Here is a 17,736-nt window from a genome sequence, read left to right on the forward strand (position 1 = left end):
CAGGCACGCAGTCCTCGCTCCCATTCGCTGGGATTCCCACTCGTCACTCCCCAGGCGGGGGCAGTGTGGGGCGGTCATACCTTCTTAAGGTGGCGTAGGGGAGATAAGTGTGCGTGGGCTCCCTCTCTCTGGGGGGCTGGTCCCAGCTGGGGAGGGGGTGACCCCTGGCAGCTGAGGAGATGGAGGAGAGAGACACCTTGGGACGCTGCAGGGGTATCAGCTGGGTGTGCTGCCCCTTGGTATCCTGGGAGATTGGGGGCCCTGGAGGCTGCAGGGGGATGTGGCAGTGGGGGCTAGGTGGATGGGCTCCAGCACCCACCCCTTGCTCTGGCTGAGGCAGTGGATGGAGAAATGGCTGCATTGCTTGCCCCATTGCTCCAGACCTACATCAGCAATGAGTTCTGTGGGGTCTCAGCGCCTCAGCACATGGATACCACCCAAGGTCCTACAGCTGTGATCAGGTTACCTTCACAGTCCAAAGAACAAGGCCTCACACCCCAGCCTTAGTGATGCAACAATCGTGCAATCATTGCACAAGTAAGGACACCCCAGGCAGAGCTGGGCATAACCCACCCACAGGCCCAGGTCTCAGTCACTTTGCCTTTCAGAGGGAATGGCCCAAACTATGTGCTTGTGTACTCCCTGCTAACACTGCGTGGAGTGTTCTCTGGTGGCAAGAGCTCATACCGGCTGCTGCCTCTGCACTCCCATTCATTGTCCTGTACCTTGATGGGCAGAACGTCATCCTTTCAAATCAGGAAATTCCCAGGTTTGCTCCCTGCCTAGGACCCAACAAGAGGGCACATCCTAAGGCCATGTCTTCATGGTGATGTTACAGCAGTGTGGTTTGCTCACTCAAAACGCCGCAATGTAATCGCAGTGAATTGAAGTGCGTCCACACCCCTTTGCTACAGTCCTTCTCCTTGCAGCCATACAGCTCTGAATCAGTTCGAATTCACCACACAGCATTCAAGGCAGGGAGCCCATGGTGTAACATTCCACCACTTTGCTCTTGGCCCCCTCTCCAGTTTAGCAACATCCTTCTGGAACTGTGGGCACCAGAACTGGACACAGGATTCTAGCAGCGGCAGCACCAGTGCCGAATAGAGAGGTAACAGAACCTCCCTTCTCCTACTTGAGATTCCCGTTTATGCATCCATGCATTATGAGATGCCCCCCAGAAACTCCGGGAGTCAAATGAAAACTCCCATGGTTCCTCTCCTAACATCTGTTCATTTTGCCAGTGCCTTTTCTGACCTAGCGTCAGCCAGCACAGACATCCCATTGCTGAGCACCAGGATCAGGACAGTCACTGGTGCAAAGAAACGTAAGGGAGTGAGGTAATATCTGCAATGGGACCATCCCCTTGTCTCTCTAATATACTGGGACCAGGAGGGCTACAGCCCTGCAGACAGCTACGACAAAGGGAACATTAGCCTATTCAGTCTGAGCTCCTGTCTCTCATAGCCCAGGGCAGCCCTCTACTGAGCCCAGGAGCCTGTGATTGGCTCTTCAGGAAAGGTCTCCAGCCTTGATTTGAAGACTACATTTGGCTGGGCTCTCTCTAGCCTGTCCTCTCGCCCCCCAGAGCCAGGGGAGGAGACAGGGAGAGAACCCAGGAATCCTGACACTCCCGATTCTAGCACCAGTTCCTACATAGTGGTGTGCATAGCGATAAGGTGAACTGTCTCTCCCTCTAGGGGCTGATCCTCCCAGAGAAGAACAGGAATTTGCTTGTGAGCTTTTTCCAAGGCACTTAGAACAGGGAGCGAGACTCCCCGCACACACACCTCCAGGGATGCAGCTACCTCCCTGCTCCCCCTTGGAGAGAGACGATGGGGCACCAGCCCAGCAGGAGGACAGGGAGGCAGGTGCTGTGGAGGAGGATGCACTTACACCAGGGGATTGGGAAGAGACTGGAGCTGCAGTGGAGGGGGGACAGTTAGATGGAAGGGGGTTAGAAGCTAGTTCCTTGATGACTTCTCTCCAGAGGGAGCGGGGGAGGCACCCAAGATTAGGGTGGGGTTGCAGACATGTGCACTAGGTATCCCTAAGCCTTCCACATCTGGGGAGGTACAGAGGGGACTTCAGCCCAGGGTGCAGGGGATGGGAGTAATCTCAGTGTGTAGGGGCGCAGTCTGCAGGGGTAGGGGGACAAACTACCAGCCTATGTCAATGGGGAGTGGGGTGGGATCTCACCTGGCTGGAGGGTGGGATGTCTGCCATAGCCCAGGCCAAAGCGGGGGGAGGGAAGGGGTTGGGGGATGTAGCCCAGGCCAATGAGGCTGATGTTTGGGAGCAGGGATGCTGGACCAGTCCCTGCAGCTGCCAAGGAGCCCACAGCTCATTCCAAACAACCTGACAGAGCTCTCCCCTACCACACTGAATCATTACCAAAGCTGGGGATAGAACCCAGGAGTCCTGGCCAGCTCTGTTGCCCTTCTCCAATAAGAACCAGCCCATTGTAAATTTCATCCTAAACACGGACGGATTCTAGTGAAATCAGAACTTTATTGAGTCAATACAAAAAAATCAAACAAATGCGTTAAAAGTCGCAGCGTCCCAGCTCTCAAGGTGGCCGCAAGCCACGCAGCATTTAACCCCGCATCCCTCTTTTCCCCACCCCAAGATAGCTTAAAGCCCCCCTGCCCTGAAGGGGTGCCAGGACCCACCCTGTTCATGGAAACAACCCATTCCCAACAGGACAGACCGGGGTGAAAAGGAGCTGTGGGAATTCCTGCTCCTTAGGATTACGCTGCACCGGGGTAGGGTGATGGAGCCCTGGGGTTTAGCAACAATAAAAGAATGGAGATATAATCTGCTAAATATCCAGGGAGGGAAGGACTGGGAGGGAGGGAGAGGGGGAAAAAGAACCCAGGAGTCCTGGCTCCCAGCACTTCCCTGCTCTAATTATTAGATCCCACTCCCTTCCCAAGAGTCCTGGCTCCCAGTCCCACTTGGAGGGGGAACGCGCAAATGGCATAAAGGAATGAGAACGTACAGAGCCCAGGACATTCATTTTTAAAAAGAGTGCTTAAAAGCCCCATATCTCACAGATTTCCCGCCCCCATCCCGGGGGTGAAATCGAGGCAGCCGGGCGTGTGGGGGGGATTCTGATGGGTGAAACCACAGGACCATCTTCCAGTGGCAGATACAGTTAAGCCCAGGATAGACATGCCCAGAGACAGTCCTTTCATGTGTGTGTGTGGGGGGGGAATCCTTTCCCTGCCCTAATTACATCCCCCTACTTCAGATTCATCCCAAACCAATCATCAGACCCAAGTGAATTTCACATGCAGTGATGGGGGGCAGGGGAAGAAGCTGCTTGTGAGATTCACTGTGTCCCTCTCCCTCCTCCAATGGATGTAGGACCAGCCAGTACAAAGAGGCCACCACCCCAGGATCTGAGAGAGCAGTGTCGGGGGCAGAGAAAAGGGGGACACCGAACCAGGGCTGAGGTGGAACCGAATATCCTGTTTCTAAGAAAAATGGAGCCCAGCTGCCCACCAAGAGCCATGGTTGCTGGGTGGGGGCAGAGCTGAGGGCACCACTTAAAAAAATCCTGCCCAAAACCAAAGAGCCCCGTGATCTGACAGACTGACAACACTGAGGCCTGGAATGGAACTGAATGTCCTAGACAAAGCCTAGATCACACCCGTAACATCAATGTAAGCACTAGGCCTACACTCTCTGGGAAAGACATCCCTGATCCTTGGGGCTGAGGAGAGAGAAATCAAGCCACAAGGAAAGGGCAGGGGGAGGTTTCACAAGCTGGGGTGGCTGTTTTGTCCCCATTCCCATCTCTGGAGACACCAGCAGCTAATCACTGGGTTGGCTCAGTGGTGCTCTGTCTGTTGGGGAAGGCGCCACAGAGAGGGATGAGAGCAGCGGGGAGGGATGAGGCGATCTGGGCTCTGAGAATCAGGGGCTCGAGCCCAACCCAGGGACACAATAAAAACAAACCACGTGGAGGTAAAATGCTTTTCTCTTTTTTTTAATAAATTTAAGAACCACCCCCTCCCCCCCGAATGCAGCAACTAAAACAAACTAAAAGGAAACGGGGCTACGAGTCATAATCTTCCTCCTCCTCATCCTGTGCTGGGGCAGGGGGTGCTGGCGCAGAGGGCATCATGGCAGGCAGGGCCGGGGGAACGGAGACAGGCATGGCCATGGTGGACTGTGGGGGGCAGGTGAAGTGCAAATATGGCGCCGGAGAGCTGGAGCCAGGGAGGAGAGAAGGAAGAAGGTTACTGTGGGGGAGGGGAGATCATCTACCCCGTATCCCTCACCCCAACCCTTAGCCCAATCCGATCCATGGGCCCTTCCAGTATCCCCACCCTGGATTAGACCTATAGTCCCATCTAGTCTGGTAGCCACCCCCTCCATCAGTGCAACAAGCTCATCCAGCCTGGTATGCCCCTACCCCGTAACACAGTCCCCCAGAGGTCAGGCTCCATCTGATCATACTTACTGCTGTTAGGTTTCTAGTTATCACTATCCTTAAGTAGCTAATGCTCTGCTCTAACCACTAGATCCCACTCCCATCCCTGAATCAGGGATAGAACCCAGAAGTCTTCCCCCCCTCCCCCAGTCCAAGATCTAAGCACTAGGCAACACTGCCCAGCCCGTCAGCACTACTGAGCTGGCAGGCCCCGATTTGTACCTGGGAAAGTGGGTGGTGGGGCGGCTGGGGGGCGTGGACTGGGACGTCTCCTCCTCCCCATCGCTCTCGCTGTCCTCAGAATCCTCCTGTGGGGGCAGGGTAAGCAGGGGCTCAGCATGGAGATGGCACCATCTGAGGGACACAGTGACTGATGCTCCCCAGAGCTGGCCCCATGGGAAACTGAAGCAGAGAGAGGGGAAAAGGACGCACCCTGGTTCGGAATAGAACCCAAGACTCCTGGCTCTCAGCACCGCCCCCTGCTGTAACCACCAGACCCTACACCCCTCCTGGGACACCCAGCCCATAGATCATACAGGGAGGCAGCCAGGAGGGGCAACCTCCAAAGATGGGGAGGGGACGGCATTCCAGACCCTTCACCATCTGTGCCCCACGGGGGACTACCCCTCTCACTCAGCTCCCCATGCACCTCAGCAAGGCTCAGCCAGAAGGGGGCACTGCTGCATGCAGGACGCAGCCTGTGGGCTGGGAGACACCTCCTGCCAGATTCACCTCCTGCTCGGAGTCCGTGCCTGACTGCTTCGGGTCCTTTCCTTTGCTGCCAGTGCCGCCGTTCTTCCGCCCACTGCCCGGCTTCCGGCCCCTATGTCCGGAGAGAGACCAAGGAGTCATGGGGGCACTGCCAATGGATGGGGGTTCCAGCAGAGATTGGTGCAGAAGGAATCCCTTGACCGCATCCCAGGGTCACCCAGCCAGTCCCCGGACTCCACATCAGGGCTCCCGGCCACATACCACCCCAATGCCTTTCAGCAACGCTTTGGGGTTCCTCCTCCCAAGCTCCCAACCCGGCCACAGCACTCCCCACTGGGACAGTCACCTATGACGTGGGCCAGTCCCCCGCGGGACGCAACAGGGAAGAGGTATTTAGGAATCGCTTTGCCACATCACTGGAGTGTAGACATCTCTGGTGTGGGGCATGGTGGCGGAGTAACAACACACAGCAACACTGCACAGGTTCAGGGTAGGAAGCAAAGAGAAGCCCCGCACCTAGTTCTGATGGCAGAGCGGGGGTTTGGGGAGGCAGAATGGAATCAGCAGAATGGGAATTGAGCTACGACACCGGAGTTCATTTCCAGATTCTTAGTGAAGTGCGATAGCATCTATAGTGACCACCACCATCTGTCCATGTCTTCCTGCAGCACAGCACCCCCTAGTACTGTGCTGGGGCCAGCAGTGACCGAAAGGGGGCACTTCCGGTACTGAGTCCCACCCCGCCCCCTGCAGCACACTGGGGCATCGAGGCCAGCACTGGCTGTGAAGGGAGAGTGAGCCCCTAGGGGCCTCATTCCCGGTGGCACACTGGGGCATCCATTGGCCAGCACTGGCTGTAAGAGAAGAGCACCCCCTACTGAGCCTCTGCCCCGCTCCCTGTAGCGCAGCGCCTCCTATTGCCCACCTCCTGGAGACCTTCTCGCCCTCAGCGTGGTTATCCTCCACATCTCCCTGCATGTCAGGCACCGAGGCTACCAGATCCTTGAGGAAGTCGAACTGCTGCTCCAGCTCTATGCACTGCTTCCTGCAGGGAGCGGAGAGCAGCTCAGACTCTGGGGGAGGGGACTGCAGCACCTCCACCCCCAGAAACCCTGGGGACCTGACCCCCAGCCCCTATTGGCTTCCTGAGGGCTACTAGAGACCCCCATGGTATATCCATCCCAGCTGGGGATGCAGTGTTCAAAGCCCCTCCTCCCCCTCCATAACAACACAATAATCACCATTACCTCCATGAGCCTCAGCCCTGCTCGGGATTAGTGCTTCACCCCCGCCTCCCACCCAGTTGAAAAGGGGGGAAACTGAGGCATAGAGGAGGGGAAGGGACTGTCCAGAAGTGCCACAGTGGCAAAGCGGGGAACCAAACCTAGGAGTTCTGGCTCCTAGCCCCCTGCTCCAAGAAAAGTGGGAGAGGTCTTTCTGTAGCAGGGCAGGTCTGCTTGTGGAGTAGATCTGGCATTTCTTTGCTCCAGTACTGCGGGGGTTAGGTGAGAAAGTCCCCAGCTGGGCAGAAGCGGGGGGAATGCAGGTGGAAGTAGGGTACTTACAGGTGAGAGGTGGTCATGGTCTTGGCATTTCTGGATTGTGTCACCTGACAGGCCTTCCTGAGGAGCGACTCCAGGAAGAGCTCCAGCGCCCGGGCTAGGGCAAGCCAAGGGTTAAGGGAACTCAGCACTGCGATCAGAACAGAACACTGCTTGTACTAGGATCATTGTTCATGTGGATAGAACCCAAGAATCCTGGCTCCCAGCCTTCCCCCATCCTGCTCTGACCCACTAGCCCTCCTCCCCTCCCAGAGGTGGGGATAGAACCAGAAGACCTGGCTCCCAGTCCCTCTCATCCCCCCAGTCTAAGACCACCTCCCTCCCAGAGCTAGGAGAGAACCCAGGAGTTATGACTTCCAGCCTCCTCCCGCCACTAGATGAGCTACCTCTGATTCTCTGTCTAACCTGCTGCTGTAATTAGCCACCAGCCAGGGCATTGAAACCTACAGGATGATGACCCAAGCCTGGCTGGGAGGGAGATCCCTCAGGATTGGCCAGACCACAAGGCAACAATTGGGGTTTCAGGAGTGGGAGCTGGGCAACACAGCACTCCCAAGGATACATATTATGACAGGGACGGCAGCGGCCACCTTCCCAATCTCCTCATCTGTCTGCATGATCTTCTTGATCCGGGCCTGGAGGGGAGACAAGAAGAAACAGTTAATATCAGGGGTGGGGTGTCCCACCCTCCTATCAACATTCAGTGCCAGGGACATGGCTGTGTGGACCAGAGAGAGTGCCCCCTAGAGGGGAAAGGCACCATAACTCATTCCCCATTCCCCTGAACCAGCCAGTCTGCTGCCCTAACAGCAAAAGGCCCCAGATCCCATTCCATGCCCCCTGGAACCAGACAGTCCCTGACCTAGGGCTAGATTTGTACTCCCAGGCCCTCTGCTCTAACCACTCGACCCCACTCCTCTCAAGTGACTTTAGATTCCCGGACACAGATGCCATGCACCTCTCCAGTTCATACATTACATTGTCACCCCTTCCCTGGGTCATCCTTCCCTGCGTCCCCAGGGAGGTGGTTGCTCCCGCGGGGGTTGACACAAGAGCAAAGCCTCCATGGGTCACTGGCTCCTCAGCCTCTGTGGTGACTAGGGGACTGTGGGTGGTTGTCAGGCAGGGGCCAAGGCTGAGAACAGTCAACTTGTTCCATGCTTGCCCAACCCCCATGGAACATCACCTCTACCCAAGGGCACTGGTAGCCTCACACCAGAGCTATTCCCTGCCCCGATTATGGCTCTGTGTGCCCTTCTTGTGCCCTGTGGCTTAGCAGTGCAGCAGGGCCTCCTGTTTCCCCTCACAAGATAGTGTCCAGACTCGCGATCCACCCCTCCGGATGCAGAATCAACGCCCTTTTCTCCACTGGACTGGATTGTGTCGAAACCAAAGGATGTTTGTGTCCATGTCACAAGGCAATAATATCTCCTACACACAGCTAAGGGGCAAACCACAAGGTGTCAGCTGTCACAACCCAGGCATAAATTGTGAGGACCAAAGCTGAGCACAAGCCATTGAAAATAAATCTGATCTGAGATTGGGAGCTTCCTTGTTGTGCTGGGCACTGACCAGACCCCATCCCGAGATTAGGGGACCCCCATTGTGCCAGGCACTGCATGGACCCTGACCCAAGTTCAGGGCCCTTGTTGCACCAAGCGCTTCACAGACACAGAGTGAGGCAGTCATTGCCCTACAGAGCTCACAGTCTAAATAGAGGAAGTTTTATCCTCAGATTACAGATGGAGAAACTGAGGCACTAAGAGACATGTCTTGCCCAAAGTCACAGCCAGGCTCTGAACACAGATCTCCAGCCCCATCCCGGTGCCTTAACCACAAAGTCTGAACCATAGCTTTGGGAACTGACGGGGGATGGGGACTAGATTCAGTTTGCTGCCAACTCTTATGATCTTACCATCAATTTCACAGTATAAATACCCAGCTTGTAGACTCAAGAGATGCAGGAAGAATCACAGGTTTTATTTAAAGCTTAACATCTTGACCCTTAAAAGCTCCTCCCCACCAGCCCAAAAGGAAAATAAAATACCCCCCCCATTGATTTTTTTTATTAAAGGCCTGATCCTGGATATTTAATCATTTGAAGATGGCAAAGCAGATTTCACTCATTTGGTGGGGGGGGGGGAGGGGGGAGGAAGGTTCCCCATTTGGCATCAGGGACCCCAACCCAGGAAAGGAGGAAATGAAACTGACAGGGAAGAGAAGGTGAAACTGACCAGGATGCTTTCAGCTCCCATCCTACCCCACTGCTGAAGATGTGACAAAGATAGAAAAGGTGTGCTTTGTGGTGTGAGTAGGCCCCACTGAATCCCAGGGGAAAAGGAGGCCTATAAACAGTAAATCTATCCACTTCTTCCACAGTAGCAGCCCCCTCCTGCCATTCCAATAAGAACCTTTCGCCTTTTGAGGGAGGCCCTCTGCCCTACAGTAGAGTCCCCGGGGAGGCGGGTCCGGAATTAACCCATTTTATGTAAAGGTGGGCAGAGGGAAGTGTCCCTTCCACCCTTACCAGGACAGCACAGATGGCAGTGCTGGGGCTAGAACCCAGGAGTCCTGGCTCCCATGCACCCTGCCTTCCCCCGCACACCCCTCTGGCCACGTTGTAACCCACTAGACCCCATTCCCCACCCAGAACCAGGGATAGAACCCAAGAATCCTAAGGCAGACCACAGTCCCACTGGACAGGAGAGTCTGAACGGCACACATTCCCCCTGTTGGCCCACCAGAGATGGTGTCCCAAAGGATAGGTGGGGGGAATTCATCATCCTTTGGAGGGAGGAAAGAGTCTCTGTGTGAGGGAGGAAGTTCATAATGGTTAGGGGGGTGTTCATGAAGAGCCAGACCCCTATATGGGTTGGGGGCACTGACCAGAGAGGTCATGGGAGGGAGGTTCCCAGAGGATCCCTGAAGAGGTGGGAGATCAACATAATGAGGCCAGATCATAGGGGGAAGGGTCTTCAGAGGGAAGGGGCATCCTTGTGGGGATTACCAGTGGGTGGTATGAGGTGGAATCTCTATATGGGGCAGTGGGGATCCCTTTAGGGGAAAGAGGGTAGTAGGAAAATCCTTATGGGACAGCAGGGGAGTCCTATATAGGATGCACGCAGTAAAGGGAGAAGTGGATAGTGCAAGCATGTCTCTGAGGGGGACAGGAGACCCTATAAAAGAGGAGGCAGCAGGAGCATCCCTATGGGGGCACTTTGGGGGAAGAAGACAATGTTGGACTGAGACCAGTAAAGGGAGGCAAGGGAAGGAAGAGGAAGACTGGGCCTGGGAGGTCCAGGCTTTGGGACAAAGAGGCTGGGTGCTAGGGGGATGCTAGGCCGGCCCAGGGGGGTCAGGTTAGGGTGACGGGGGGGGTGCTAGGCCAGGCCGGGGGTGCCGGCTGGGGGGGGTGGGCTAGGGTTAGGGGTGCCAGGGGGGAGGCGCTAGACCGGCCTTGGGGCTGGGGTTAGGGGTGCTGAGAGGGTGCTAGGCGGGCCCGGGGGCTGGGGTTAGGGGTGCCGGGGGGGGGGGCCAGGCCGGCCCGGGGGCTGGGGTTAGGGGTGCTGGGGCAGGGGGGGGCGCTAGGCCGGCCCGGGAGCTGGGGTTAGGGGTGCCGGGGCGGGGGGGCTAGGCCGGCCCCGGGAGCTGGGGTTAGGGGTGCCGGGGCGGGGGGGGGCTAGGCCGGCCCCGGGAGCTGGGGTTAGAGGTGCCGGGGCGGGGGGAGCGCTAGGCCGGCCCCGGGGGCTGGGGTTAGGGGTGCCGGGGCGGGGGGAGCGCTAGGCCGGCCCCGGGGGCTGGGGTTAGGGGTGCCGGGGCGGGGGGGGCGCTAGGCCGGCCCGGGAGCTGGGGCTGGGGGGGCCGAGGGTGGCGCTAGGCCGGCCCGGGGGCTGGGGTTAGGGGTGCCGGGGCGCGGGGGGCGCTAGGCCGGCTCGGGAGCTGGGGCTGGGGGGGCCGAGGGTGGCGCTAGGCCGGGCTGGAGTTCGGGGTGCCGGCCGGGAGGCTCGGGCCCGCACTCACCGGCGGGAAGCGCGCGTTGTATTTCTTTTTCTTGCTCGGCATCGCGGGGCTCGGGCTCAGGCTCCAGCAGCGGCAGCAGCGACCCCCGCCCGCCCCGCTCCACCCCGCCGGCTCCCGGCGTCGCCCGCCGCCGAACCGGCCGCCAGGGTCCTAGCGCCGCCGGAACACTCCAGCGCCGGGCTGACTCCATCCACTGCCCTGCCCCCCGGACTCCTCCCTTTTCCAGCCGCCCCCCGGCGCAGGGGGCCCCCTCGTCCCTAGCACAGGTGCCACCCTGTGACTCTCCTTCGTCCCCCGTCCCCGGTCTCCCCATCCCCGCCCCCCGGAACTGGTGCCCCCACCGCATTTTCTCCGTTCTCCCGGGACCGGGTCCTGCAATGCCACCTCCAGGGCCAGCCCTTGTCTCCCCGCCTGCCTCAGGGTCCCCCTCCCCGCAGTGCCAGGACCTGGGGGCTCACAACTCTGCTCTCTCTACCACCCACCAGGACGGGTGTCCTCCATCTGCTATTCCGCCTCTCCTCTCTTCTCCCCCTTCCAGCCCCCCAAGAAAAAGCAGATCTTACAGCCCCTCCTCCATGCTGGAGACGCCTGGAGTCCCCCATCACGGAGGCCTTCCAAGAGCCGCCCAGTTCTTGAGACATGGGCTCCCTGGGATTGTTTGCTCCCCAGCAACTCCCCATCCCTGGAAGATGGAGGATCCCCACCACCAGGTTGACCCTCACCGCCAGAGATGGGGGTCTATGAAATCCCTGTGTCTTCCCCCCTCCCCTATGGAGGGTCTCAGGCAAGCTCCCTTTCCCTGAGCAGGTAGATTGGGTCTGAGGTTCTCCTTACCCGTGGAGCACTAAGGATGGCAGAGGGACTCTGCTTTTGCACTGATGTACATAAGAACGGCCAAAGGCGTCTTGTCTTCCAACAGTGGCCAACACCAGGGGCCCCAGAAGGAATGTCCTTGGAGGGATAGCTCAGTGGTTTGAGCATTGGCCTGCTAAACCCAGGGTTGTGAGTTCAATCCTTGAGGGGGCCATTTAGGGATCTGGGTCAAAAATTGGGGATTGGCCCTGTTTTGAGCAGGGGGTTGGACTAGATGACCTCCTGAGGTCCCTTCCAACCCGCATATTCTGTGATTGGCTCTTTCCCCTGCTCTCAGCCATGTGCCCCGCTACATGGGAGCCCTGTATAAAGAGTCCCTGTGTCCCATTCCAGAGGTGGCTGCATCTCATCACCTGGTGAGGCGCCCCTGTCTCATGGCCCCAGAGGGGGGGTTTAACACCCATTATTCCCACAGAACAGCGCTCAGGGTCATACTACTGGCCCGCCACTGGCTTGGGCCCTCTGCGATGCCTTGCTTGACTTTCCGCCATAGGCCACCTCAAAACCAGCTGCAGCCCGGCCCCACGAGCCTGAGCACGCACACACACAGTGCACCGCGCTGGAGTCACAGCCACAAACTGCTGGGCGGGGGGAGGGGGCTCAGGCTGGAGCGGATTGGTTGCTTTAGCCCCGCCCCCATCCACCAGCGAATCCGCTTCCGTACACTAGGTCCCGCCCCCTACCTGGTTAGTTCCCTCCCACTCCACCCTTAGTTCTACCACATCCGGGTCTTTCACTTCGTCCCTCCTGGCTCCACGTTTCCCCATCCGGGTTAGGCCGAGGCCCCGCCCCCGTGGTCGTTACCCCCGTGTGAGGCGGAGCGGGCAGGCTGCAGTATGGGGGCGGTCGGGAGCTGAGCGCGGGAAGGGGCTGGTGAGGCTGGGCCCTGGGCGGGCGCTTGCGGAGCTGTCTCGGGAGGGGCGCAGCGGGGGAAGGAGGGGGCGTGGCGGGCGCGCGGGAGGGGTGTCCCCTGCCGTCGTGTGCAGCCCTGGAGGGGCCCGCGGGCTTTGCTCCGCGTTCGCTCAGAGTGAAAGGGGGGCTGGGTTCTCTTCCCAGCTTCTGGGGGGGAGTGGGCTCTGGTGGGCTAGAATGGGGGGGGGGGGAGAGCAGGACTCCTGGGTTCTCTTCCCAGCTTCTGGAGTGGGCTCTGGTGGGTTAGAATGGGGGTGCGGGGTGGGGAGCAGGACTCCTGGGTTCTCTTCCCAGCTCTGCGTCAGAGCTGCTGGGTGGATGAATCCCTTCGTCTTTCAGCCTTTCAGTTTATCCCATCTGTAATAAAGAGGTTAATGATACTAACTTCCACTGTCTCTCCCTAAGATGAGATGTATCTCATTCTGTACCCCCAGCAGCATCTCCTGAGGGAAGAAGAGTCATAACCCTCAAATTGACACTGTGCTATGACAATCTAGGGATCTTCAGGGTGGGGGAATATCACTAAGTGACACGGGACAAGCCATTTCAAGTGCTCTTGGTCTGACAAAGGAACGGATGTTGCTGGCCTGAGTACATGAAGTGTTTGTGTCGTGCCCCCTGCCTTTCCCACTGTATTGTGTGGGGAAAGGTCCCCATATGGAAGTGGCTGAGTGCAGCTGATCTAGGACAAGTTTAAAAGACACAGTGGGCGATCTGGAGTTTATACCCTGTTGGCATGGCTGTGTTTCTAACTGGGCTGTACAGATCATTTAGTGTGCTCTGCTCCCTGTCCTCCACGGTGAGCCATGATTTTTCTTTAATAGGAAAGTCGAAGCAGCATCTTTGTGGGGCATGTACAGCAAGCAGCCTGCCACACACATCCTCAGTTGGGTTTCCAGGTGGTCTTTAAATTAGTGTTGCTCGTTCCAAGCCCTTGATTGCTCATCCTGCATTTGGATGCCCATCCTGCATTGTGTTCACTTCCCCAGAAGCCCACGAATAGCAGGTAAATTATTCTGGTTCATGGATGGGAACTAATGGGGTACCTCAATCAACAGTGGGCAAGGACCCTGTGGGATGGGCTATAGGGGACAGTCCTGCTGTTGGGGAGATGGGAGCTAATGGATGGTCTACATCCATAGTGAGCAGACCCCTGGAGGAGATGGGGGGTACTAATGGGAGTGGGGGAAATCTCTGTTCATACTGGGCAGGGTCCTGGGAGAGGGACTCTAGCGGTTGATTCTGTCCTGGGTCCTGCTATGGAGATTGGGCTAGATGGTGCACCATCATGTTGCTTCCCATCTCCCTGACCCTTCCATCCTAGGTTCCACTCCTCCACAGGCCAGTGAGCGATGTCAGACCAGGATGATGGTGACATGGGGAAGGGAGGGGCCTTCTCGGCCGAGCACCTGGCCGCTGAGTCCATGGCAGCTGACATGGATCCCTGGGTGGTGTTTGATGCACGAAAGACCCCACGGGCCGAGTTCGAGGAGTGGCTGCAGACCTACCAGCCCTCGCGAGTGTCTCGTTTTGGGGACCCCGAGCGCCGCACTGAGCCTGTGGGCTGGATTGCCATCTACGGTCCAAACTACTGTCCAGAGTCAGGTGATGTGGTGGGGCTGCAGGAGGCCTGGGAGCGGCTCCAGATCAGTGGGCGCCATGTCACCTTCGACACCATCCGCGAGCTGGCGCTCAACCACTGCGTCCTCACCGGCAAGTGGCTGATGCACCTGGATACCGGCTTCAAGGTGGACCATGCCTGGAGTGGCATCGCCCGCTCAGTGTTGGAGGGGCGCTTTGGGGTGGCCAAAGTCAGCCCCTGCTACCCCAACTCGGACCGCAAGCATGTCATCTGCATCTACACAGATGACTTCACCAACGAGGAGAAGGTGATGGATGCGGACGCTGCCATCCGGGGCACTGGTGTCAAGTGCCTGCTCTCCTACAAGCCTGATGTCTACACCTACCTAGGCATCTACCGGGACAATCGCTGGCACCTCTGCCCCACCATCTATGAGAGCAAGTTCGACCTAGAGTGCATCCCCCGCCGCTCTCGCATCATCAACAAAGTCAGCAACACTGAGGTGACTTAGACTGGGCCCCGCTCCCCATCTGGCAGTTCCTCCTTTCCCCTTTCCAGTACGGGCAGCTGGCACCAATGCCTCCCAACTGTGCTCTGAAACTAACTGCATTTTGATTGGTCTGTTTGGTGTGGCCTGCCCTTAATGTACATAGAACCTAGCGTGGATTGGAGGCCCCACACAGACTACAAATCCCAGCATGCAATGCTCCTCACTTAGTCTCCCTCTTTCGAAGGACAGGTGCTCTGCTAGTAACTGCCGCTAGCTGTGATCCTTAAGTAAGCAGGGAGGAGAATTGGCTGCTGGGAGATGGAGTCTCTGCTGGTCACACCTCTGTTAAAGATGACAGTGGACTATCTTGCAGGATTCTCAGCCACGTTTGGCACACTCATGCATGATGCAGCACTGGCCATGCCGCTAGGTGTCTCTCTACTAATGAGGTTCTCCCTGTTTCTCTGGAAAACCACCTCTGCTCCTCTGAGCTGCAGTCACTTGGATAGAAGACTCAGGAGGTTCTTGTCATCAGCTGGCACTGTCCCTTTAATTCCCAAAGCCCATGGGGTTTGCTGGTGCCACTCTGCATGCTTAACTCCTTCATGGTCTGTGTGCTATCGTATAGCTGAGGGCTAGGGCTGTGGGTTCAACTCACCACAACCACCTTCCAGTGCCGCTTGTATGTTGAAAGCACCACGGCTCCCAGCAGCCTGTCCTTTAGGAAAGCCTTTTCCATGAGACACAGAGCTCACTCAGTAGGGGAGGCAATCCTGAGCTCTGCTCATACAGCAGCAGCTGGGTGATGTTTCCAACAGCCTTCTCACTAACTAGTTCTCTCTCTAGCCCTTGCAGTCCCTCATTGGAGGGGAAAAGTGGCCACATGAAAGAGGCCACAGTCAGGTCTGTGCAGGGCCCATTAAGGTGTCTGAGGGTGACAGGAGCAGGGCCATGGCTCTTGGAAAACAGGAGGAAGTAGTAGGTGTCCCACTGCCACCCATGCTAAGTACTGTAGATCCTTCACTGAGCCTGTTCCCCATACAGCTCTCAGAACATAGTGTCTGTGCACACACATCTCTGGCTCTTCCTGCCCTGGAAAAGGGCTGTGTGTCAAGTCCCCTGAACAGCGCAGATTGTTTCTGTTAACCCCTCTTTTGGGGACATCTAACAACCAAAGGGGGTATAGATACAGCACTGGAGCCCCTCTGCCTGCTTTAGGAGCCATGAATGGCTGCTGTCTCCTTGCCCAGAGGCCTGCTCTGCTGTATGCAAAGGTTGTCTTTAAAATGCCTCTCCTGGGGCCTTGAGCATGTTGAATCTTGGGGCTCCTGGGGATGACAGTGGAGCAAGGGATTGCTGAGGGGTTTGGGTCTTTCCTGCAGGATGTTTCTCCCAGCTGTTCAATGGGTGTTTGAGCTGTAAACAGGATTAATAAAAACAACTCTCCACTGAATCGGGTTCTGTTTCTTGGGGTAAAGAGGCCACAACACCCTGGTGGGTCAGGTCCAATGCCAGCTGGGTGGCCCAAGCACCATTAGCATCCCCCCTTCTGTGCAAAGGGAGGGGCATGTCCTGTGTCCCTGCAAGTAGCAGCCCTCCTGCTGGGGAGGGAAAATTGGAGGAGGGCCTTGCTGTGGGACATAGGAAAGCTCTTCTCACACAGCCCTAGCCTCTTGCTTGATGACGGGGGTTAAGGCAGCCTGGTGCAGAGATGCCTCTGCAGGATAATGGGGGGAGAAGAATCAAACAGGGAGTCCCTGGAGGGGTGCATGTGAGGGTGTGTGTGGGAGGGGGTACTGAGTGTAATATATAGGCTGTGCATTAGCCAGCAGGTGGCACCACCAGCATCCAAAATGATGGGCTGGAAGAGGGAGGAGCATGAGCTGACACCTAGTGGCTGGGAGTTCCCTTTAGTTACAACCCTGGATGGTGTGTTTGCATCCACAGCCCAGCAGTCCTCACTTCTGTCTCCCCACCTACAGCTGGGCCTAGAACCCAGGAGCCTTGATTCCCAATCCCACCCCATCCTCTGAACAGGTAATGGCACCTCCAAGATGGCCCAATTAAGTACAAAAGTACTACAACAACCGTGCTCTTTCCCCCACTCCCCCCAACCATGCCTGTTACTAACTTGGGCTGGGGGCTAAGTGGCATTAGGGTTGAAGCAGGGAGAGGGAACAGGGATCCCTGTAGTTTCTTACTTGGATTTCAGCTTTAAGCTCAACACTGGGCCAAGAGCCATCTCTGAATTCTTGGGGTCTAGAAGCTGGGGAAGAGACCCCCTGCCCCAAAACCAGACCAACCCATCATCTTCCCCCTGAGCCACCAGTGGATCCATTCCATTATGTTCCCTATAAGTCACAGTGGACCTGGGACACATTTCTGCTGCCTTGTCCTCTGCTCTTTGGCTAGTTGAGAGGAAAAAAGCTGGAGTGGTGGATTTCTACTTTATGTTTCATAGAGTTCAAGGCAAGAAGGGACCATTAGATCATCCAGGCTGATGCTCTGGACTATCACAAGCCATTCAGTTCCACCCAGTTACCCCTGTATCGACTCCAGTGACTTGAGTTAGACCAAATCATTTCAGTCCTCAGGAGACTAATCTGTTGGGGACCCTGTTCTCTGCCCAGGGCTCACAAGTGCCTTGTGATGGCAGGGAATTGATGTGAAACATGCCCAGATGATCTTAGCAGGTGACCCATGCCACAGAGGAAGGTGAAAACCCCAAAGGTCCCTGCCAATCTGACCTGGGGGAAATTCCTTCTCAGCCCTTAAGCTGGTGATCAGATGGACCCTGTGCAACTGGGCCAGACCCATCAGCCAGGCAGCTAGAGGATTTGCTTTAGAATGCCAGGTTGGATGCCCTTGGAATATGGGAACTCCCACCAAATTTCACTGCAGAATTGAAGGGGGAGGAGAGATGAGCAGCGAGAACAATCTAAGGCATGGTAGGAAAACACTCTGTGGAAGGAAGGTCAGGAGCGTTCATCTTCAAGAGGGGAGAAAAGGATATAAAATTATGGGAGAGGTGGCAGTGGGGCACTTTGGCTTGCTCTGGCTTGTGGCCCAAAGAGCTAACTGATGAACAGCAAAGCTCTAGGTCTAGTTAGCCTGGGGAACTCTATCAGAGGGCTGCATTGAGGCT

The 17,736-nt window shown here is 57.0% G+C and overlaps 2 protein-coding genes across 4 annotated transcripts; one reads left to right on the forward strand and one right to left on the reverse strand.

The window, feature by feature from the left end:
- Positions 1-3,978: 3,978 nt before the first annotated feature.
- On the reverse strand, positions 3,979-10,893 carry DRAP1 (DR1 associated protein 1). Of its 2 annotated transcripts, XM_048858493.2 has the most exons (7): positions 10,735-10,892; positions 7,277-7,349; positions 6,718-6,811; positions 6,078-6,197; positions 5,174-5,264; positions 4,664-4,749; positions 3,979-4,217 (listed from the first exon to the last, which is right to left on the reverse strand). In XM_048858493.2, exons 1-7 carry the CDS (start codon positions 10,774-10,776, stop codon positions 4,064-4,066), a joined length of 660 nt encoding a protein of 219 aa, XP_048714450.1. In that variant the 5' UTR covers positions 10,777-10,892; the 3' UTR covers positions 3,979-4,063. The 2 variants fall into 2 exon arrangements, with proteins under 2 accessions (XP_048714450.1, XP_048714451.1); XM_048858494.2 differs by lacking the exon at positions 6,078-6,197 and having other exon boundaries at positions 10,735-10,893.
- Positions 10,894-12,364: 1,471 nt separating this feature from the next.
- On the forward strand, positions 12,365-16,044 carry C7H11orf68 (chromosome 7 C11orf68 homolog). Of its 2 annotated transcripts, XM_048856044.2 has the most exons (3): positions 12,367-12,480; positions 13,344-13,525; positions 13,844-16,044. In XM_048856044.2, the coding sequence occupies exon 3, from the start codon at positions 13,872-13,874 to the stop codon at positions 14,610-14,612; it is 741 nt and encodes a 246-aa protein (XP_048712001.1). In that variant the 5' UTR covers positions 12,367-12,480; positions 13,344-13,525; positions 13,844-13,871; the 3' UTR covers positions 14,613-16,044. The 2 variants fall into 2 exon arrangements, with proteins under 2 accessions (XP_048712003.1, XP_048712001.1); XM_048856046.1 differs by lacking the exon at positions 13,344-13,525 and having other exon boundaries at positions 12,365-12,480.
- Positions 16,045-17,736: the final 1,692 nt, after the last annotated feature.

This window comes from Caretta caretta, chromosome 7 (assembly GCF_965140235.1).
Source record: "Caretta caretta isolate rCarCar2 chromosome 7, rCarCar1.hap1, whole genome shotgun sequence".
In the NCBI taxonomy this organism is placed as follows: domain Eukaryota; kingdom Metazoa; phylum Chordata; order Testudines; family Cheloniidae; genus Caretta; species Caretta caretta.